General features: G+C 35.6%; 1 protein-coding gene across 1 annotated transcript; it reads left to right on the top strand.

Annotated features, from left to right (window-relative positions):
- The first annotated feature begins 12,143 nt into the window (after positions 1-12,143).
- Positions 12,144-15,884, top strand: LOC110901167 (protein FAR1-RELATED SEQUENCE 5-like). Its single transcript, XM_022148012.2, has 7 exons — positions 12,144-12,162; positions 12,938-13,772; positions 14,018-14,276; positions 14,477-15,046; positions 15,166-15,212; positions 15,276-15,437; positions 15,641-15,884. The coding sequence occupies exons 1-7, from the start codon at positions 12,144-12,146 to the stop codon at positions 15,882-15,884; spliced, it is 2,136 nt and encodes a 711-aa protein (XP_022003704.2).
- The last annotated feature ends 2,767 nt before the right edge of the window (positions 15,885-18,651 follow it).

The following is an 18,651-nucleotide window of genomic DNA, read 5'->3' as shown; positions in this document are numbered from 1 at the left end:
TTTTGAGCTACAAATACATATGAATACTTTTTTCGTGTAAATGATTATTGCAAACAAAAAAAGCTAAATATGTTTTGTAAAAAAGGTCATACCATTGATCTTTGCCACTTCAGCCGCGTTTGCCACATCATCTTCAGGGTCTGCATTTACAAAAAAAAAAAAAATTCAAATTAGTTACAGCTTGTAGAAAAACTTAATACATATTCAATGTAGTGATTTATATCCGTTATCCGTTGTACCTTCTGTGTAATCATTATCTGGGTTTTGGACTGTCTTGTTAAGAGACATGAGGACCCCAGCAAATTTTTTCCTTGGGGAATCAGGCGACAGCCATATCCTTGTTTTTTTTAGTGTACAATTTTCTCAAATCGTTGTATCAATTTTTTAACTTGCTCGTTGTGTGGATGAGCATTGAACACCACATCCAATTTTGTTTCCGCCTTAACTCTTTTCGCTTCCATCACATCCAAATGTTTTTCTATCGATGCAATCTCATTCTACAAACAAAGTTATAAAATACGTTTTTTAACTAATTTTCGAAAGAACATAATTATTTTGTAACTGGTTATAATTATTAATCTTACACTCAGAACTTCATCATTAGCATGTAACTCAGGTTTTCTTGGATCCCGTCGAACCACACCAACTTCATGCAAATCCTCTCCACCAAAGCCACCTCTTTTTATCTCCAACCGTTCTCTTTTTTTCAGTTCGTATTTGTTCCAGAATACGATTGGGTATATTGTCCGGTCAACTGGAAATCCTGTGCGTTTAACTCTGTCGACATATAGCAGCTGTGTAACGGCAAAAAAAAATAAACAAAAAAAACAACAACAACAAGTGGTAAGATAACAAAACAAATGTTGTATGCCTATATTGTTAGTAAGTTTTGTTACACAAAACACTTACAGCCAAAAGTGTGAGTGGTCCGAAAAATGGAGATTCAGGATCACAACTCTTCCATCCATCTTTACATGATTTAATTTGTTGGATCAGATAGGCACACCAATTGATTTTACTGAAATCTGTGTCTCCAGTAAAAGTTTTCAAAATCCACTCTTTCATTCGCCCATTTTTGTTACACTCAACCATGACGGTTAAGAATAACATCAGGAAGTCCAGTCAGAAATGAAAACTGTTGGCTTCATCACTTGTGAGTATAGATTGTGCCAGGTTCGTCGGTGCCACAAATCGTTTACGATATCGTTTTCTCCATGCTTCAACAGCAACATCAAGCTTTGAATATGCTCGTACAGTTTGCATGTCTATGCCCTTCTTAGGAATCCCTAGAAGGTCATGGACAGACTCAACATCAACATCTATTGACCCACATGGCATTTCAATAGCCATTTCTTCTGGGTTAAAGTGGTCCACAACATAGTGTGCAAGTTTTAGAGGTATCCCACTGATGTTGAATGACAACATTTTTCCAAAACCCATCCTATTAACGTCTTCTTGTTGGTTCCTCGTTAGAGACTTGATGCATTTGAACAACTGCATAGGTGACGAACGTGTTTTTAATTTAGCCCACTTATGTGTCGTTTTTGCGTGTTTGCCACTTCGGGTTTCCACCCGATCATGTTTTACTTTTTTTGTTTTTTTTTTACACCAATTGCATCCTGTTTTGGCAGAGCTGTATCTGCAGTCATCTGTGAGTCACCATCTGCTGAAACTAAGATAACAACTTTTGGTTACGACTTTCATATTTTATAAAGAAGGAAAGTAGTAGTGGGGTGTGTGTACGTACTTATTAGTTTCCTTTTGACATTTTTCTTTGGTTTGCTATCCTCACGCCATCGTTGAGCTGTAAATATACATTTTTGTAAACAATTAGCGTTGAAGTACCGAAGCCAAGTATCGAAACATATATTTATTTAGATTCACAAAGATCATGTCTAGTACAGTTTTGTACCTCCTCTCGTACGTGTTGCCGGCTCGTCCTGATCGTCGTCGCCTTACAAATGTTTTACAAAGTCATGTACACAAATATTAGATTCAAGAAATATGTAACCAAAACTTCCATACATTAAAAAATGTACCTTTTTTTCTTTTCTCAATGTTTTCCATGGGGGTGTCCAAGTCACTATCTGGTAAAACTGAGGCACCATATTTGTTTTATTATTTATATAAAACATAACTATAAGACAATCGAAAGAAAAAAAATGCTTTTGACGTACTTATTAGCTTTCTTCTGTGTACCTTCTCTTCACAATGTGCTTCCTTAACTACATTTGTACAAGTTTTATATAGATCACGAACTACTAACAACCTTTACAAAATATTTATTAACAAAAAAAAAAGACTAAATTTAAACCTTTTTAGCTCCCCTTGTCCGCATTGCTGGTCCGCATGTATTAGTATCCGGTGTCACTGTTTTTAGAAAGCTTGTTGGATCGTCGTTGACCCTGAATGAGTCGATCAGAAGAGTCGTTTCTCTAATTCAAAGGCGGAATCAGTGAACTAGATGCTCAAACTAAATATAATGCTTCACTTTATTGATTCTGATAATGTTTACAACCTGGAAGCAATTCGGCAGCACTTCGTTACAAGTTCCGAGCCGTTACAAATGAATCAACCAGTCACCTATTTATAGAGATCTGGAACCGCTAATACGTACATGTCACAAAAGCGGTCCAGGTGAGATAGTGTGGATCGCTTTTATGGACAATGTCCATATAAGCGGTCCAACATGCTATTTAACCACTTCTCGTTTCTCGAACCTCGTGCACTGGTTATTCTAATCTACCCTATCCTATTACATGATACAAGACGAAGTCAATAGACGTAATGCACCAACAGACTCCCCTTCGGATATTGACGAAGTCTTCAGTGAACATTCTCTGTTATACCACCTCTTCAGTCTTGATCATCTTTTCCAACTTGTTCAGATTGCAACCATATAAGAATCCTTCAATCTTTCTCTTTGATCATCTTTACACCTTCATCATCAGTAGGCTCCCCCTCTCGTCAAGCTTCCGTGCTTTTAGAGATCATCACCTTGCTTTTCCAGCTACAAGCTCTTCTTCACTTACATCTTATCTTCAGACTCCCCATTAAACTCAGCTCTTCGGGATCGTAATCTGAATCTTTTCTGTAATTCTCAAACATTCATAAGTAACAATATTTTCAAAATCATTAAACATGTTCTCTAAAACACTCCCCCTGTCAACAAACTTAACAGATATGGCAATATAAAGAATCCAATTCCCTCACAATTTATCATTCAAGTTCAAGTTAATGACCATGAAGATATCAAAAATGTTTTTGAAGATTTTCCAAGAAATTTCAAGTTTCAAATTAATGAACTCGTTTTGTTTTCAGAAACACAATCAGCATCCTTAGATTTCGAAACTCAGCAACTCAGTCATCGGTTTATCGAAAATAACGCAGAAATCAAAATCTTTTTGTGTTTTCTGAAAATATAAAGCTGTAAAGAAATATATACAAACAATATTTACAAACAATATTTTTGTTTGAGTATGCATCAGAGGATCATATCAATTTATGACAAGTCACAAGTACCGTTAAGCTTTAAATCATACTCAGAATTAAACAATTCACTTAGATTGTCGATATACTTATCCATTTAAATTTTCATACAGATTTCAACTGATTCAGGATACGATTTAGATGTTTTAAGACTTAAACTCATTCATGTGTCCCACCTCTTGAATATACTCCCGTATCCAGAATCCCAATATTCAGTCTTACAGGTAAGAATACTAAAATGATGTCTGTATATAAATTAGGGTATGCGAGAACTGAGGGATCTCAGGTCAGAACTTCCGTTCAGCAGAGAGATATCAGCTTCGACTTTGCAGTGTGTTCCCTTTAGAGAATCTTTTCAGCTACAACAACTGATTATCAATTTTATTGTCTAATCAGCTGAGGGCTTTATGCTATGTTTCAAGCATTTTGGTGAAAGTATTAGCCAGGGACTAGGTCAGAACCACCGTTCAGCAGAAGTCCCGGAATAATACCCCAGACATCATAGAGTATAAACACCTAGTATATCAGAATACGAGACCTTTCAAACGAAATTTCAGGGGTTACCTATATATCCAAGTAGTGTTCCCCACGAAATAAGCAAGTTTGAATTTAGGTTTATATCCCGAAAAAGCTTACTAAATGTATAAAAACCTATCGACATATCATCAGTGAGACTGCTTAATGCTGTTTAATCATTACATATCTTTAACATACTGTAACTGTCTACTGATGTACTATCATTTCCTCTTTTTACGCAAAACTCAAATTTTTGATTTTATCATGTTTTTGGCTTTTTTCAAATTTTCTAATGTTTTTGTATTTTCTAACAATTTTTCTCCCCCTAAAATGCAAAACCATTAAAGAAATTTGACAAACCGATACTGATAGCTTTGTCTCGCCATCCATTTTCTGCATCTCATGCTCTGTTTTGCAGAAAATATAACGTACCCCCATGATTTACAACCCATTGATTTTAACTGTTAGAAAACCATTCTTCAACTTGTGAGTAATCATGTTTGTTCCGCCGTGAGGGTTTCGGCATAGTCCATCACCACTTATTCTAAGTAAACAAACATCAATCATCTCAAACATCAAACCAAACAAACACACAGCCAACAAACATACAACAATCATCAAACACAACACAAATTCATACAAAACAACCAACAAACTCCCTGTCTGACCAAAACCAGGGATCTTCAACCTCTTCCTGTGCAACACTCTCACAATCTTCATCTGCATCTAGTACCTGCACATTCAAACTTGATCAAATACACAAACAATTTGTCATAAAAATTTCAAACAATAAAGATAGATGCCGAATCATGCTTCGCGATCCAGGAAGCTCCGGCAATTCCAACCACTTAATCAAACATGGTGTCCACCCAGGCCTCAGGAGCCTTGGGTGTAACCTTGATTCTAGCAACCTGAATTTTAAAATTTTCAGCCTTAAGCGGTGGAACATTTGCATCATAGTTAACCACATCTGAATCCTCAGAAGTTGTTTTTGGTTTCCAAATTTGTTTCTGTTTCTCATCTTTTATCAACTCAACACTTTTCTTAACAGACCATACTTGACCTTTTGGAGTACCTCTTTTGTAAAAATTTGTTTCTTTCGGAACCTTTTGAGTTTGAACAACATTTTTAGGTTTCCAAATCTTTTGAGGTTTTGTCACACCAATCGATGTTTTCCGACTCCAGGATGTGTGAGAATTCCAGGACTGTCTAGAGTTAAACCTGTTCGGGTTTGATTTCCAATTTTGATTTGAGGCAAACTTGTTTGTTGTAAACCTCCAAGTTTGTCTCGAATCAAATCTGGTTGACCTCGGTTTCACACCTTCAGATTTCTGTTTTTCAACATCAACAGACTTTGGATTTGGACATTTTCGTGCAACATGTCCAATTTGATCACATTTAAAACAAACTTTCTTTGACACATCTGTTGGCTGTTGTTGTTTCTTTTTCATGACCTCAAACTCCGCATTAGATTGTGTTCCAAGTTTGAGTTTTTCTTCTTCAGTGAAACTTTTTCCTTGAACAAAAGTCATTTTTGTCTGAAAATTAGGCCTTTCAGTTTTGTGTCGATTATGTTTCTTCTTATACCCCAAACCAGATTTCATGTTTTTCTTCTTAGAACCAGGTTTGTTATAAGACCCTTTTAAACCTTTACCAGCAAACTTCGACATTTCAGACTTCTCAATTTCAACCATCTTGAAAACTTTGTCAATTTTCTCTGAAATCACATTCTGAATCGGGAAAACCACATCCAAGAATAGTTTGTCCGATCCAATCATGGTATAAACCAATCCTTTTGAATCATCATTCAAATTTTTCTCAGATTTTGTATCTTTCAGATATCCATCATAAAGATTTCCTTCATCTTCATCCAGTGATTCAGACTTACCTTTTGTGAACTCATCTTTCAAAACACTTTCAACCACCTTACATACCACCTCTGAATCATCAGCATCATCAGATTTGGTGTAAGTTACATCGATACTGTCAGGTAATTGGTCAGCTATGTTCAAACCCTTTGCCACCTTTTCCTCATCATAAAAAGTATAATTGTCTCTCAATGGTGGTGGCACCTGATGATATTCTGCACCAATACCCTTTTTACAAACATTAGTATCTTTGTTATCAGGTGTGATATTGAAAATACGTTCGAGAATGTACGAAGAGTCATGATAACTTTGAAGTTTTGTAACAATCTTTTCTTTTTCAGCCAAGACTTGTTTAAGATTAGCAATTTCATCAATACGCTTGTTCAATTCAATTTGCTTTTCTTTAAACTGACGTTCATACAAATCTTTAGTAACTAAAGTTTCAGACAAACGTTGATCAAAACTCTTGACTTGGCTCTTCAAAGTATCATAAGCTTCTTGTACTCTCTGACTTGATTGTTTTAAAAAATCATATTGCTTTTGTAATTCTAAAAATCTAGATTCTTTTTCAATGCAATCAACACATTTTGTAGAACATTTTTCTTTCAAAACCATATTTTCTTTTTCAAGATTTTCACATTTTTGTATTAATTTCTCGACTCTTGATTTCAAATTTTGTTCCGATTCAATTCTTTCTTTACATTTTTCTTTTAAAGCATTTTCAAGTTTATGCATTTCAGCAACTTTTGTTTTTAATCTATCTTCTTTTTCAGTACAGTTTTTGCATTGTTCAATGCAATTCCTGCACTTGTTTTCTTTATCCACAATCACTTCATCATTTAATGAGTCAGAAAATTTTCTTACCTCAGTGATTGACGACACATCGGCTGCCTCTGTCTTCTGTATCTTTTCAATTTTCTCTTCAGCATCAATCTTTACCACAGCCTTGACTTCTTCAATCATTTTCTTCAAATCTTCTTCTTTTCTCCTCTTCATCTCTACCACCTTCGGTAGACTTGCCTCAAAAATCTCTTTCAATTCTTTCATGAATTCCACCAAATAATTTTTGTCAGAGAGCCTTTTTGTGTTGTAAACGCCTTCACTTGGAAACGCATTAGTTACTGCATCAAAGTCAACTTTCGCTGGATCAACCACCGGATTACCATACGGATCCAAATAACATTCCAACTCTTCACTCCACCTCTCAGCTCTCTGTGCTTCTTGAAATGGAGCATACAACTTGCCAATCTCCCATCTTGCTCTGTCTCTTCTCCACCATCTATCATGCTCTTCTTTTGCCATGTTCTTATATTCGTGAATTACTCGATTGTCGTGTAATAATCTTGACACTTGAACGAAATCAGATTGATCGTATAAGCGTAATCAGAATGTTCAAATAAGCGAACCAGGACTTTGACAAATAAGCGAACCAATCAAGTTGGACGAATAAGCGATCCCAAACTATGTCAGATAAGCGATTCAGAACTTTTCAGTCAAGAGGTTCACAATTGTCTATAAAAGCGGTCCAAAGATGTAATACGAGCGGTTCATAAACGCGGACCAGACTAAAAGATGTACATATAAGCGGTCCTAATTTGTTCAAATGAGCGGTTCCAACACATTTTTGGAGCGGTCCAGACTTCAAATGTACCTAAAAGCGGTTCAAACTATGTCCGAAAACGCGAACCTACATTCGAAGACTGTTTTGTCCATTTTTAGTTCGAATTTTAGCCTGAAATTTTCAAGGGTTTGTTATTGTCCAATAATACACGTCCTGTGAAAAATTCGTCCGATTTTAACCGTGGAAACTCGTCTAAATCGAAAAAGAAGGTGTAGAAGATAGAAAACGGATCAAATTTGAGCTGAACTCTTCTTCCTGAGCTCTGATACCACTTGTTGGATCGTCGTTGACCCTGAATGAGTCGATCAGAAGAGTCGTTTCTCTAATTCAAAGGCGGAATCAGTGAACTAGATGCTCAAACTAAATATAATGCTTCACTTTATTGATTCTGATAATGTTTACAACCTGGAAGCAATTCGGCAGCACTTCGTTACAAGTTCCGAGCCGTTACAAATGAATCAACCAGTCACCTATTTATAGAGATCTGGAACCGCTAATACGTACATGTCACAAAAGCAGTCCAGGTGAGATAGTGTGGATCGCTTTTATGGACAATGTCCATATAAGCGGTCCAACATGCTATTTAACCACTTCTCGTTTCTCGAACCTCGTGCACTGGTTATTCTAATCTACCCTATCCTATTACATGATACAAGACGAAGTCAATAGACGTAATGCACCAACAAAGCTTATGGAAATTAGACAATAACATGACAACAAACATGTAATGAATTCAAAGTAGTTACGTACATATTTGTTGCCTGTTTTTGCGCTTCTCAAGGACCGGGGTATCACGAACCTTTTTAGCTGCATTTTTTATTTGTAATCAACATCAATAAAGACAAAATGGATTTTAATCTGTAAGCATAGTTGATCACAGGTTTTGTAATTTATAAGCACCTGTGGTCATTTTTTTTTGGTTGGATTTGTTTTTGCTATCCTTAGCTGTTACAACGGATTACTACAAAGTATGAGATAATGAGGCAGTCAATATATGGTCCACATGACTTTTCTAACAGACACAAATCACCAGTAGATAACAAATATAGGACCCCAATCACCAGTAGATCACTATGGCCCAGATCAATTTATAGCAAGCAGAGGTTTTTTTTTTCTCAGAATGAACAAGTACACACTATCAGTGTAATTTTTTTTCTCAATCAAAATTAACCCACAAATCAGACCCCCCACCCCCACCCCCAATTGATCATGTGTTCATCCCAAAAACCCCTAATGCTACCCTGTCATTAACAAAAAGCCAGATGTATGAAGAAACCGAGCAATTTGAAAATTGTTTAAAAGTTTATATTCTTTATTTTCACACATCCCAAATCTGTATCTCTAAAAGAAAATTCATAACTACCTAAAATTTTCAACTTTCTTTTTAACAAGTGAGATTATTTAAAACAAACAAAAAACCCTAACGGTACCTGTCATTAAGAAAACCCAAATGGGTATAAAGCAATCCAGCATTTTCAAAAGTCTTAAAAAACCCTATAATCTCTATTATAAAACTCCCTAATTCTGAATAGCTAAAACAAAGTTGATGATTTTAGTCAACAAAGAAGCGACGCACCTGAAACCCTCTCGTTTTTAGCCTGATTTTTTTCCGTCAGTGACCGTTGAAATTCTCCGGTGATTGTCGTCGATTGTTCAATATCTTAACAGCTTTTTCACTCGATTTATTCTTTTTGTCTGCATATTGAGGGCGTTTGATGAAGATTATGAGAGAGTGAGAGTTCGATGATTGTTGAATCAGGATCAGCCGATGAAGATTACGAGAGAGAGTCAGTGTTTCGGTGGTTGTTGAAGTTATCCGTTTGATGAAGATGATGAGAGAGAGTGACTCTCCGGTGATTTTGGGGTTAATTTGAGAGGGGTTGTTGAAGACTACGAGAGAGTTTTAGGAAATTTCGAAGACTATGAGGGTCAGTGAGTCTCTGGTAATTTTTGTGGTTTTTGAAATTGTAGACTGATGTAGGGTTTTTAGGATTAGGGGTAATGATGCAGCTGATTGATGTAAAGCTTCTTACACCCATGCAGAGTTTTGTCTCTTCTAAGAGATTATATTAAACTTTTCCCATATTGCCCTCTACGTACATGATTTATATTAAAAAAAAGTAGTCACAAAGGGATTCAAAATTCACTAATGGCCCAAAATGAATCTCAGCCATCCATCAAGCTTAATCAATGGTGGTTAATGGGTTTTCAGGGTTTAGTCAACTCAACCGGGTAATTTACGGAACTCGTAAACCACAAACTTGTGGTGTAAAAAACTACACGCACGGCATTTTTTAAAAATTTTTTTTACGAATGCGTTTATAATACATGCATCTACGTTTTTGAAAAAAAAATGGTCCACCTCGACCCGTACGGTGTGGTTCTCGCGGTTCTTACAACTCGAGGTGGTTCTCATTCTAGCGGTCCCCTATATATATATAGGGGAAGGTTCAAATGAAAACCACTAGTTATTGTAAAAACTAGAAAACTAACTAAAACCCACTAAAAAGGAGGGGGGAAGACTTTTAATGAAGGAGGGGTAAAATTGGAACAAAAAATATATAACTTTTCAAACATTCCCCATTTCTCCATACGTTATCATTTTAAAACAAAAATCGCACCATAAGATCACAAATTTTCTTATCTTTCATTCAAGTATATTCGAGCATAATTTTTATGACATAAAAAAAGATTTATGGTGTCGTCTTGGTTTCAATACTATTATTATAGTAGTGCACATGTGCAATATAACATGTACTACAATGTGCATTACATGCTTAAAATTAGCTTTTTGATTCTAGTTTAGCTATTAGGGTTAGTTTTTTTGGAGGTTTAGTTTTAGGATTAGGTTTTTGGGTGTGGGGGGAGGGGGTTTAGGTTTTTGGGGGTGGGGGGTTAGGTTTTTTTCGGGTTTGTGTTTAGGGTTTAGTTTTAGGTTTTCGGGAGGGTGGGGGTGGGGGGGTTTAGGTTTTTTTTTTGGGGGGGGGGGGTTAGGCTTTTGGTGGGAGGGTGAATTTAGGGTTTTTTTTTGGGGGGGGGGGGGTGGGGGGTTTAGGTTTTGGGGGGGTGTCGGTGGGGGTGGGTTAAGTGGTTTAGGCTTTCCGTATTAGTGCACATGTGCAGTACAACCAAAAAAAAAATTTTTTTTTTTTTGAAATTTTTTTTCCATATATAAAAAGTAGCGATTTTTCTAAAAAAAATTATAAAAAAAAAATTGTATGTTTTTTAGGTTTTTTTAGGTTTTTTTAGTTAGTTTTCGAGTTTTCACAATAAAAGTGGTTTTCATTTTAACCATCCCCTATATATATATATATATATATATATATATATATATATATATATATATATATATATATATATATATATATATATATACTGTGAAAACTCGAAAACTAACTAAGAAAACCAAAAAAAACATAGCCAAAAAATTTTTTTTTTTTTGCATAATAATTTTCGCAGGTTTTTTTATATAAAAAAATTTCAAAAAAAAATTTTGTGTAGTGCACATGTGTATGTGTACTACATATGTGTATTATTACCAGCGATTTTTATAAAAAAAAATTGAAAAAAAAAATTGTGTGTTTTTTAGGCTTTTTTTAGTTAGTTTTCGAGTTTTCACAATAAAAGTGGTTTTCATTTGAACCATCCCCTATATAGGAAGCCGCTAGAATGAAAACCACCTCGAGTTGTAAGAACCGCGAGAACTATACCCCACGGAGCGCCGTTCGCCCTGATTTTTTTTTTACAAGTAGATGTGTATATTATAAACACAGCCGTAAAAAATCATGGCGAACGGCGCTCTATGGGGTGTAGTTTTTTACACCACAAGTTTGGTGAAAAAAAAAAGAAAAAAGAAAAAAAATTAAAAAACACCAAACTTGTGGTGTAAAAAACTACACCCCACGGAGCGCCGTTCGCCATGATTTTTTACGGCTGTGTTTATAATACACACATCTACTTGTAAAAAAAAAATCATGGCGAACGGCGCTCCGTAGGGTGTAGTTCTCGCGGTTCTTACAAGTCGGGGTGGTTTTCATTCTAGCAGCCCCCTATATATATATATATATATATATATATATATATAGAAGAAGGTTCAAATGAAAATCACTAGTTATTGTGAAAACTCGAAAACTAATTAAAAAACCAAAAAAACATACCGAATTTTTTTTTTTTTGCATAATAATTTTCGCAGGTTTTTTTTTTATAAAAAAAATTTCAAAAAAAAAAAATTTGTGTAGTGCACATGTGTATGTGTACTAAACATGTGTATTATTACACACACATACACACACACACACACACACACATATATATATATATAGTGCATATTTTGTAAGAAGTGTAGGAAATATTCTTGGAATGACAAGTGTCCCTCCTCTTAATTAATTCAAAAGGGTAGATTTGTAATTGTACATTTTTGTCATTTAATTGAATTACAACATAACTGATCCAAAAATAACCGTCCATGAGATTGTTTAGGGATTTGAACGAATTTTGTAATTTTATGCAAGATACAATACGATTGTGTTATACTTATCATTCATTCATCATCAATTATAAATACAACAAGGCTTATCAAATCGATATACACAATACAGTTGATTAACGTCTGCGCCTTTCTTCGATTCTGGTGTTTTATATCAATTTCAATGGAGTCTGGCGATGCAGGTTCATGTGTATCGTAGTGTTTTAATCTCTTAATAGTTAGCATGTTCCGATTATTAGTATTATTTGTTCCTCGTTTTTTTGTTTAGTATGTCGTTTTTACAGGACATTACTATGGTTTTGATTTTGTGTGTATGTAGTGTTTTATACATTTAGTTGTTATAGGGTATTGTTCTTTTAGTGTTATTTTCTTGATCACGTTTTGTTTATTATTATTTTACATTTTTAGTTGTGTAGTGTTATATGCATGATCCGTAGTGTTTTATAGTGTAGTGGTATATGCATGATCAATTTTCTGTTTTATAGTTTTTTAGATAGGTAGTGTTATATGCATGATCAATATTCTGTTCACACATCTTATTTTCTGTTCATAGTGTTTTATACATTGAATTGTTTACCTTTGTTTTAGTAAGTTTTTTTGTAGTGTGTTATAGTGTCATATGTAAGCACAATAGTGTTAGATTCTATTCACACATCTGAACCCCCATTCATAGTGTTTTATACATTTAATTGTATGTTCTAGTCCTGTTGTAGTGTTTTATCATTAACAGAGTTATTATTTTTTTTTATCAGATGCATAGTGTTTTGTATCCACAATGTATAGTGTTATGTTATGTACAGGAATCTTAATTTATTTTCATAGTGTTTTTCCCGACACAAATACTGTTTTATTCCGTACAAATAGTGTTATTTCTTGATATAGTGTTTTTATCAAATTTAGAAACATGTTCTTATCAATGTTTTTATAAAAGACTTATGTGTCGTTTTTTCGTTGTAGATATTCCTACATACCAGCCCGTTGGTAATGTTCAGGTGTCCCCAAATTCTGGAAGGAGGACATTTATTCCAGATGTTGATGATTTGATTAAACCTCAGATGCATATGACGTTTGATTCGCTGGAAAATGCTTTTCGTTTTTACCAAAGATATGCTAAGGCGGGAGGTTTCACAGCTAGGAAGGGTACTCAATATGAGCCTCGAAAGGGTGTAATACATAATAAATGGTTCGTATGCTCAAAAGAGGGTACTAAACCCTTAAAGGCGATTGACTCGACTCAGGAAGCTGGTAGTTCTAATGTTAACTCGAAGTCTAAGATTACTCGCAGGGTTCCTTCTATAAGGACCGGATGTGAAGCGTGCATTCGGGTTAAGTTAATAGCCCCGGATAATCTTTACGTGGTTTATTACTTCGAGGAGTCGCATAATCACTCATTTGTTGCTGAAGATGACAGGTACTTGCTTCCTGAAAACAGATCTATGAATTACGTACAGGAAGAAGCCGTGAATGCTTTGAGTGCCATAAACGTTGGTCCAGTTAGAGCGTTTAACATTATGAGGACTCTTTATGGAGGTTTCGCTAAGGTAGGCGCAACTAAAGGTGACTTCAAGAACTTCAAGAGAGACTTAAATAGGTATATAGCTGAGTACGATGCTGACATGGTTATCAAACGCCTAAGAAGGAAGAAAGAATTTATGCCCAATTTCTCTATGGAATACCTTACAACTGCCGAGGGCGTTTTACGTGCGTTGTTCTGGGCCGATGGTGATACAAAGAGAAATTTTAATATTTTTGGGGATGTTGTGTCGTTCGATGCTACTTATCGTCGTAACAAGTTTGTATCCTTCCTTTATTTCTAGATACATTACATCCATAATAGATATATATCATAGTGTTTTATCAGCTTGATAATGTTTTTATAGTGTTCTGGTATATACATGAAAAGACTCGTAACTTTTATCTCATACTAATAGTGTTTTAATTTGCAAATATTTAAAAATGTATGTTGTTTCATGTTTTTAAATTTGTATGGATTTTACAATGTCAAATCAGTAATCACTCCCGTTTTTTTTTGTGTAGGTACAATATGATGTTTGTACCTTTTACCGGCGTTGACAATCACTATCGTAATGTTACCTTGGGTGCTGCTATTATAGAGGATGAAACTGCCGAAACATATAGATGGTTGCTCAACGCATTTCGGCAGGCGTTTGGGCGCGCACCACCTGTGATTGTAACTGATCAAGACCCAGCGATGAGGAAAGCTATTCAAGATACTTGGCCTGAAAGTAGGCACAGGCTTTGCATGTGGCATATAATGGAGAAACTCACTACCAAGGTTTATTAAATACCAAAATTATGGTTTACGACGTTATTTGTTTTAATGGAATTGTTTTTTTGTTTTTTTGTACTTTTTTAAATATGAATATGTCGGTTTTTGTTTATTGATGTTGTTTTACTTTTATATAATGTTTTATCAGCTTTTATCATGTATTTTTGTATATTTAATTTTTTGATTGTTGAATCCTTGTTTTTTAGGTTGGCGCCAACCTATGCAATAGCACTGATTTTAAGAAGAGGTTGTGTGATATTGTTTGGACCGATGCCTTACTGCCAGAACAGTTTGAAAATGAATGGGGTGTTATATTGGCTGATTTTGATTTGCTGAATCATGAATGGTTACAGTCAATTTATCAGATTAGGGATACATGGATCCCTGCGTACTATCGTGATCAACACATGTCTGGGCTGATGCGTACCTCATCACGTTCGGAGAGCGAGAACCATTTCTTTGGGCAGTTTTGCAACCCGAATTGTACCCTTGTTGAATTCTTGGGGCATTTTGATTCTGCAATTGAAGCCCAAAGACACGAGCACAGGAAGAATGATCACGATACTAGGCACACGAACCCCCAAATATTTGCAAAAGAGTTTGTCTTAGAGCAACAGGCGGCAAACATATACACACGGACAATTTTCTTTGATGCGCAACTTGAAATTCAGACAGCCATTCACAAGTGTGCTCTTGGAAAATGGGATGATAGAGAGGATAACTTTGTGAACTTCTCTGTGAAGGACTTTTCTCAAGCGTGTACTACATTTTTTCATGTAACCATAGGATGTAACAATTGTTTGTTTATAATTTTTCTTTGTTCATGGTGTTTTATCTTATAGTTTTGATTGAGTATATATTTTTGTTCTCATTTTTTTTTGTTTTTATGTATTAGGTTATGATGCGGCAGCTAGACATGACCGTTAGTTGCTCATGCAATAGGTATGAACAGTTTGGGCTTCTGTGTGCGCATATTTTTTGCGTTTTGCGGCTTCTTGATATCAGGCAGTTCTCTGAAAGGTACATAATGCGACGGTGGACCAGGGAAGCTGTTCCTAATAGTGCACCGGGAGCGATATTGGGGATTAGTGAAAGTGATGATCGGTACCAGCAAGTTAATGGTGTTGTAAGGGAGATAACAAGGTCAGCCGAGTCTCTTATTAACAGGTTGGTTCATAACTTTGATGCGTTGTGCGCTTTTAGGGACCATGGTGTCCAGTATCAATCGACCGCTGATCAGGCAGTCGTAAACGCTCCCCCTAGGAGCGTCGCGATAGGTTTGCTGAAATAACTGGATACACGCAAGAAACACATGTAACTGTTCGTATGCCGAAAACCGTTAGATTTAAAGGTATGGGCAAACCTTCCAGAATGAAGAGTAATCGTGAAATTGCCATTATTCAATCTGCGAAGAAAAAAAAGGGTCGCGAATGTGGCAATTGCAAACGTCGGGGGCATAATAGACGTACCTGCTCGTACCCGGCAAGGGAAAATGCCGACGACTCCTCAGAAAGTAACGAAGCGGATCTTGAAGGAGACGACGAAGAGGAGCTAGAAGATGTGGCGGGTGAAGGAGACGACGAAGAGGAGCTAGAAGATGAAGAGCAAGAGTAGTTGATTACTAAATTATGCAAACTTTGAGTTTTATTTCTATTTTTTTAATGACGTTTAATTTTTTTGTTGGCTTCTTGTGTTTGACGTTGTTTTTTCTTAAGGTCGTTTATCATATTTTATAAATATAGTGTTTTATAATTGATTTGTAGTGTTATATTATAGGTTCTATAATTAGTTTAAAGTCTGACATTTACTTATAGTGTTTTATCTATAATGATAGTGTTAAATGCAGTAATAGGTACCTGCAGTATGGTGTTATTGTCATATACAGTTAGTTTAAAGTCTGACATTTACTTATAGTGTTTGTACTATAATTATAGTGTTATATGTTTTTTGAATTTGTACGTTTGTCAATATGAATAGAAATTGTAATTTTTTTTTAATTGACATAAATGAATTCCTTTTTTTATAATATAGTGTTTTATATTTAAATGTAGTGTTTTATCATAGTTTAAAATATGACAACGATAATCATGTGAATCAAACACTTAATTGTTGTCACATTATAAATGCAGTGTTTTGTAATGAAATATAGTGTTATATTAACGAAAATAGACCACTACCATCAGTTTTTACCTGACAAAATGAAACCAGTCTAATTATAACGTGTATCAAAACATTTCAGAACCATGCCACCAGGCTAATATCTAAAATAAGACATGTATCAAAACATTATCAGTTGTAACGAAACTATATGCTATTCTTCTGTCAATCGTAACTCGATCCTGTTCTTTGCAGTCTTAGCTTTTTCCAGTCTTTCATGTTGACTCTTATTTGCGTACTCATGTACTTCTTTCTCCATTTTAGACCGCATTGAGTTTATGTCACTTAACAAGATTTTTGATAGGTACTTTATTCGCAAGTCACATAGTTCTATCGATTGGTCTTTCAACACCTCCCTCGTGATGTCTCGCTCTGGCGATAGCCCGCAGTTCCATTCGCGCACACTTGTCCCTAGTGAACAGAAATACAAATCAATTTAGCGTACATGCCAGTGTCAACTTTAATAATAAAAGTATAATTACAATAACACCTTTAAAAGTCTCCATATGACGCATGACGAATATTCCACAATCTGTTCCGTTATACAATGTTTGCCACGGGAACTTCAGACTAACCGGTGATGTTGATCGCAGTTTTTTAGCAATTGCAGGAGAGTGGTTTTTGACATACGAGCAGAATGCATTGACCTGTGAATTTTATGACGTCAAATGGTGTTTTTTAAAAGTTATACATATTGTATGTCAACTAATATTTTTAATGGTAGTGTTCTTACAACTTTTTCTACGTAGCCGCTGTATCGTATGTTGATAGGGACATCACCCTCGATATTGTCGATCACCAATATTTGTGATTGTGCTAGATTGAAGAACACTAGAATATAGTGTGTATTATACAGCACCGGCACGAATACCATTTGGAAGTTTCTGATGTCCATGCTATCTGCTTGGCCTAATATTGTTTCCATCCGGCTACCGAACATCGTGTTTCTGTATTCATCGGTCTCTTCAAAATCGCCTGCCACCTGTTTCATAATAAATAACAGATTTTAGTTTATATAAGCTACTTTGTCCGTTTGTTATTTCGACGATATTCAAAAAACTGGTTTATAAGCTGGGGGGTGTAGTGTTATAAGTTGTTTTATATTATTTAGTTTCATAGTTTCACAGGACACATGATGAATACAGAAACTCGATGTTCGGTTATAATACCTGCATTTTCTTTGATAGTATTTGGTTTCATAGTTTCATAGGACACATGATGTTTCATAATATTTAGTTTCATAGTTTCATAGGACACATGATGTTTGATTGCAGCATATACTGTTATAAGTACTTTTTGTAATTTAAGTTTTAGTATTGTGGTGTTATAAACTGGTCTACATTATCAACTGGTCTACATTATCAAGTAGTGTTCTATAAGGTGTGAAAAGTGTCTTGCCAACATTCCGGCATTGCAAAACAGCCTCGCGGGGGTACCCGGTGCCCTTAACCGCTCCTCGTGGTTAAGGACTGCGGCCCATGCTGATATAATATCTGCATCCAAGCATAATTCCGGGTACATCATCTCAAACGAGCCTCTCAAAATCGAGACACCTGCTGGGCAATCGAATATAATATCCCTACGTGATAACATGAAACTCAATCATTAATTAACAAGCAAATTCGTTCAATTATTTAATTTTTTTGTTGTTGTCGATGCCTACCATTTGTTTCCCGTTGCGCTGAGTATACAGCTAGCCAATGCAGATTCCAATTGTTCTCGTTTATCTGTTAATGAAACCACACGCTGCACGTACGGTGACCTGAAAACATCTGGAAGATTGGTGTTTCTTTTTGGCCTCTGGAGTTTATATTGCAGTAAGGCGTTTCCTTCCTGTTCAGTGTCTGGAATACTTGAAGTTGTTGCGACGTTGTCCAGTTCACTTTGCAAGTTTACTGGTTGGATCCCCTCAGCTTTCGATTGTGTGCCTGGTTGTCGTATGGATTGTATTACAGATATCAGTTCATCTATTTCTGCGCAAACTGATGAAGTTATGGGCGAGAAAGGAGATTGATTACCTTGTGTCAACAGTCCAGTGTTTTTGACAGGTGTGGGGGTTTTTTCTGACACAACATCGCCTTCCTCATTATCCGCAATGTCCTTTAGATGTTTGCGGACCGTCGCAATCCATGACGTTTTCCTACTCAATATATTTTCACTGTTGGGGTGCAAACGTAAAGCTTCCCTCATTGCAATTTTTATCTTCTCAACGCAATCTTCAAAT

Source organism: Helianthus annuus, chromosome 15 (assembly GCF_002127325.2).
Source record: "Helianthus annuus cultivar XRQ/B chromosome 15, HanXRQr2.0-SUNRISE, whole genome shotgun sequence".
Classification (NCBI taxonomy): Eukaryota; Viridiplantae; Streptophyta; class Magnoliopsida; order Asterales; family Asteraceae; genus Helianthus; species Helianthus annuus.
Note: the sequence above shows the minus strand (reverse complement) of the source record. Positions and strands in the feature narration are given on the sequence as shown.

Coding starts and splice junctions, on each gene's coding strand:
- LOC110901167 (XM_022148012.2), top strand. Junction 15,213..15,275: donor GTTAGTTGCTCATGCAATAG/GTATGAACAGTT, acceptor TCTTGATATCAG/GCAGTTCTCTGAAAGGTACA. Junction 15,438..15,640: donor GCCGAGTCTCTTATTAACAG/GTTGGTTCATAA, acceptor CAAACCTTCCAG/AATGAAGAGTAATCGTGAAA.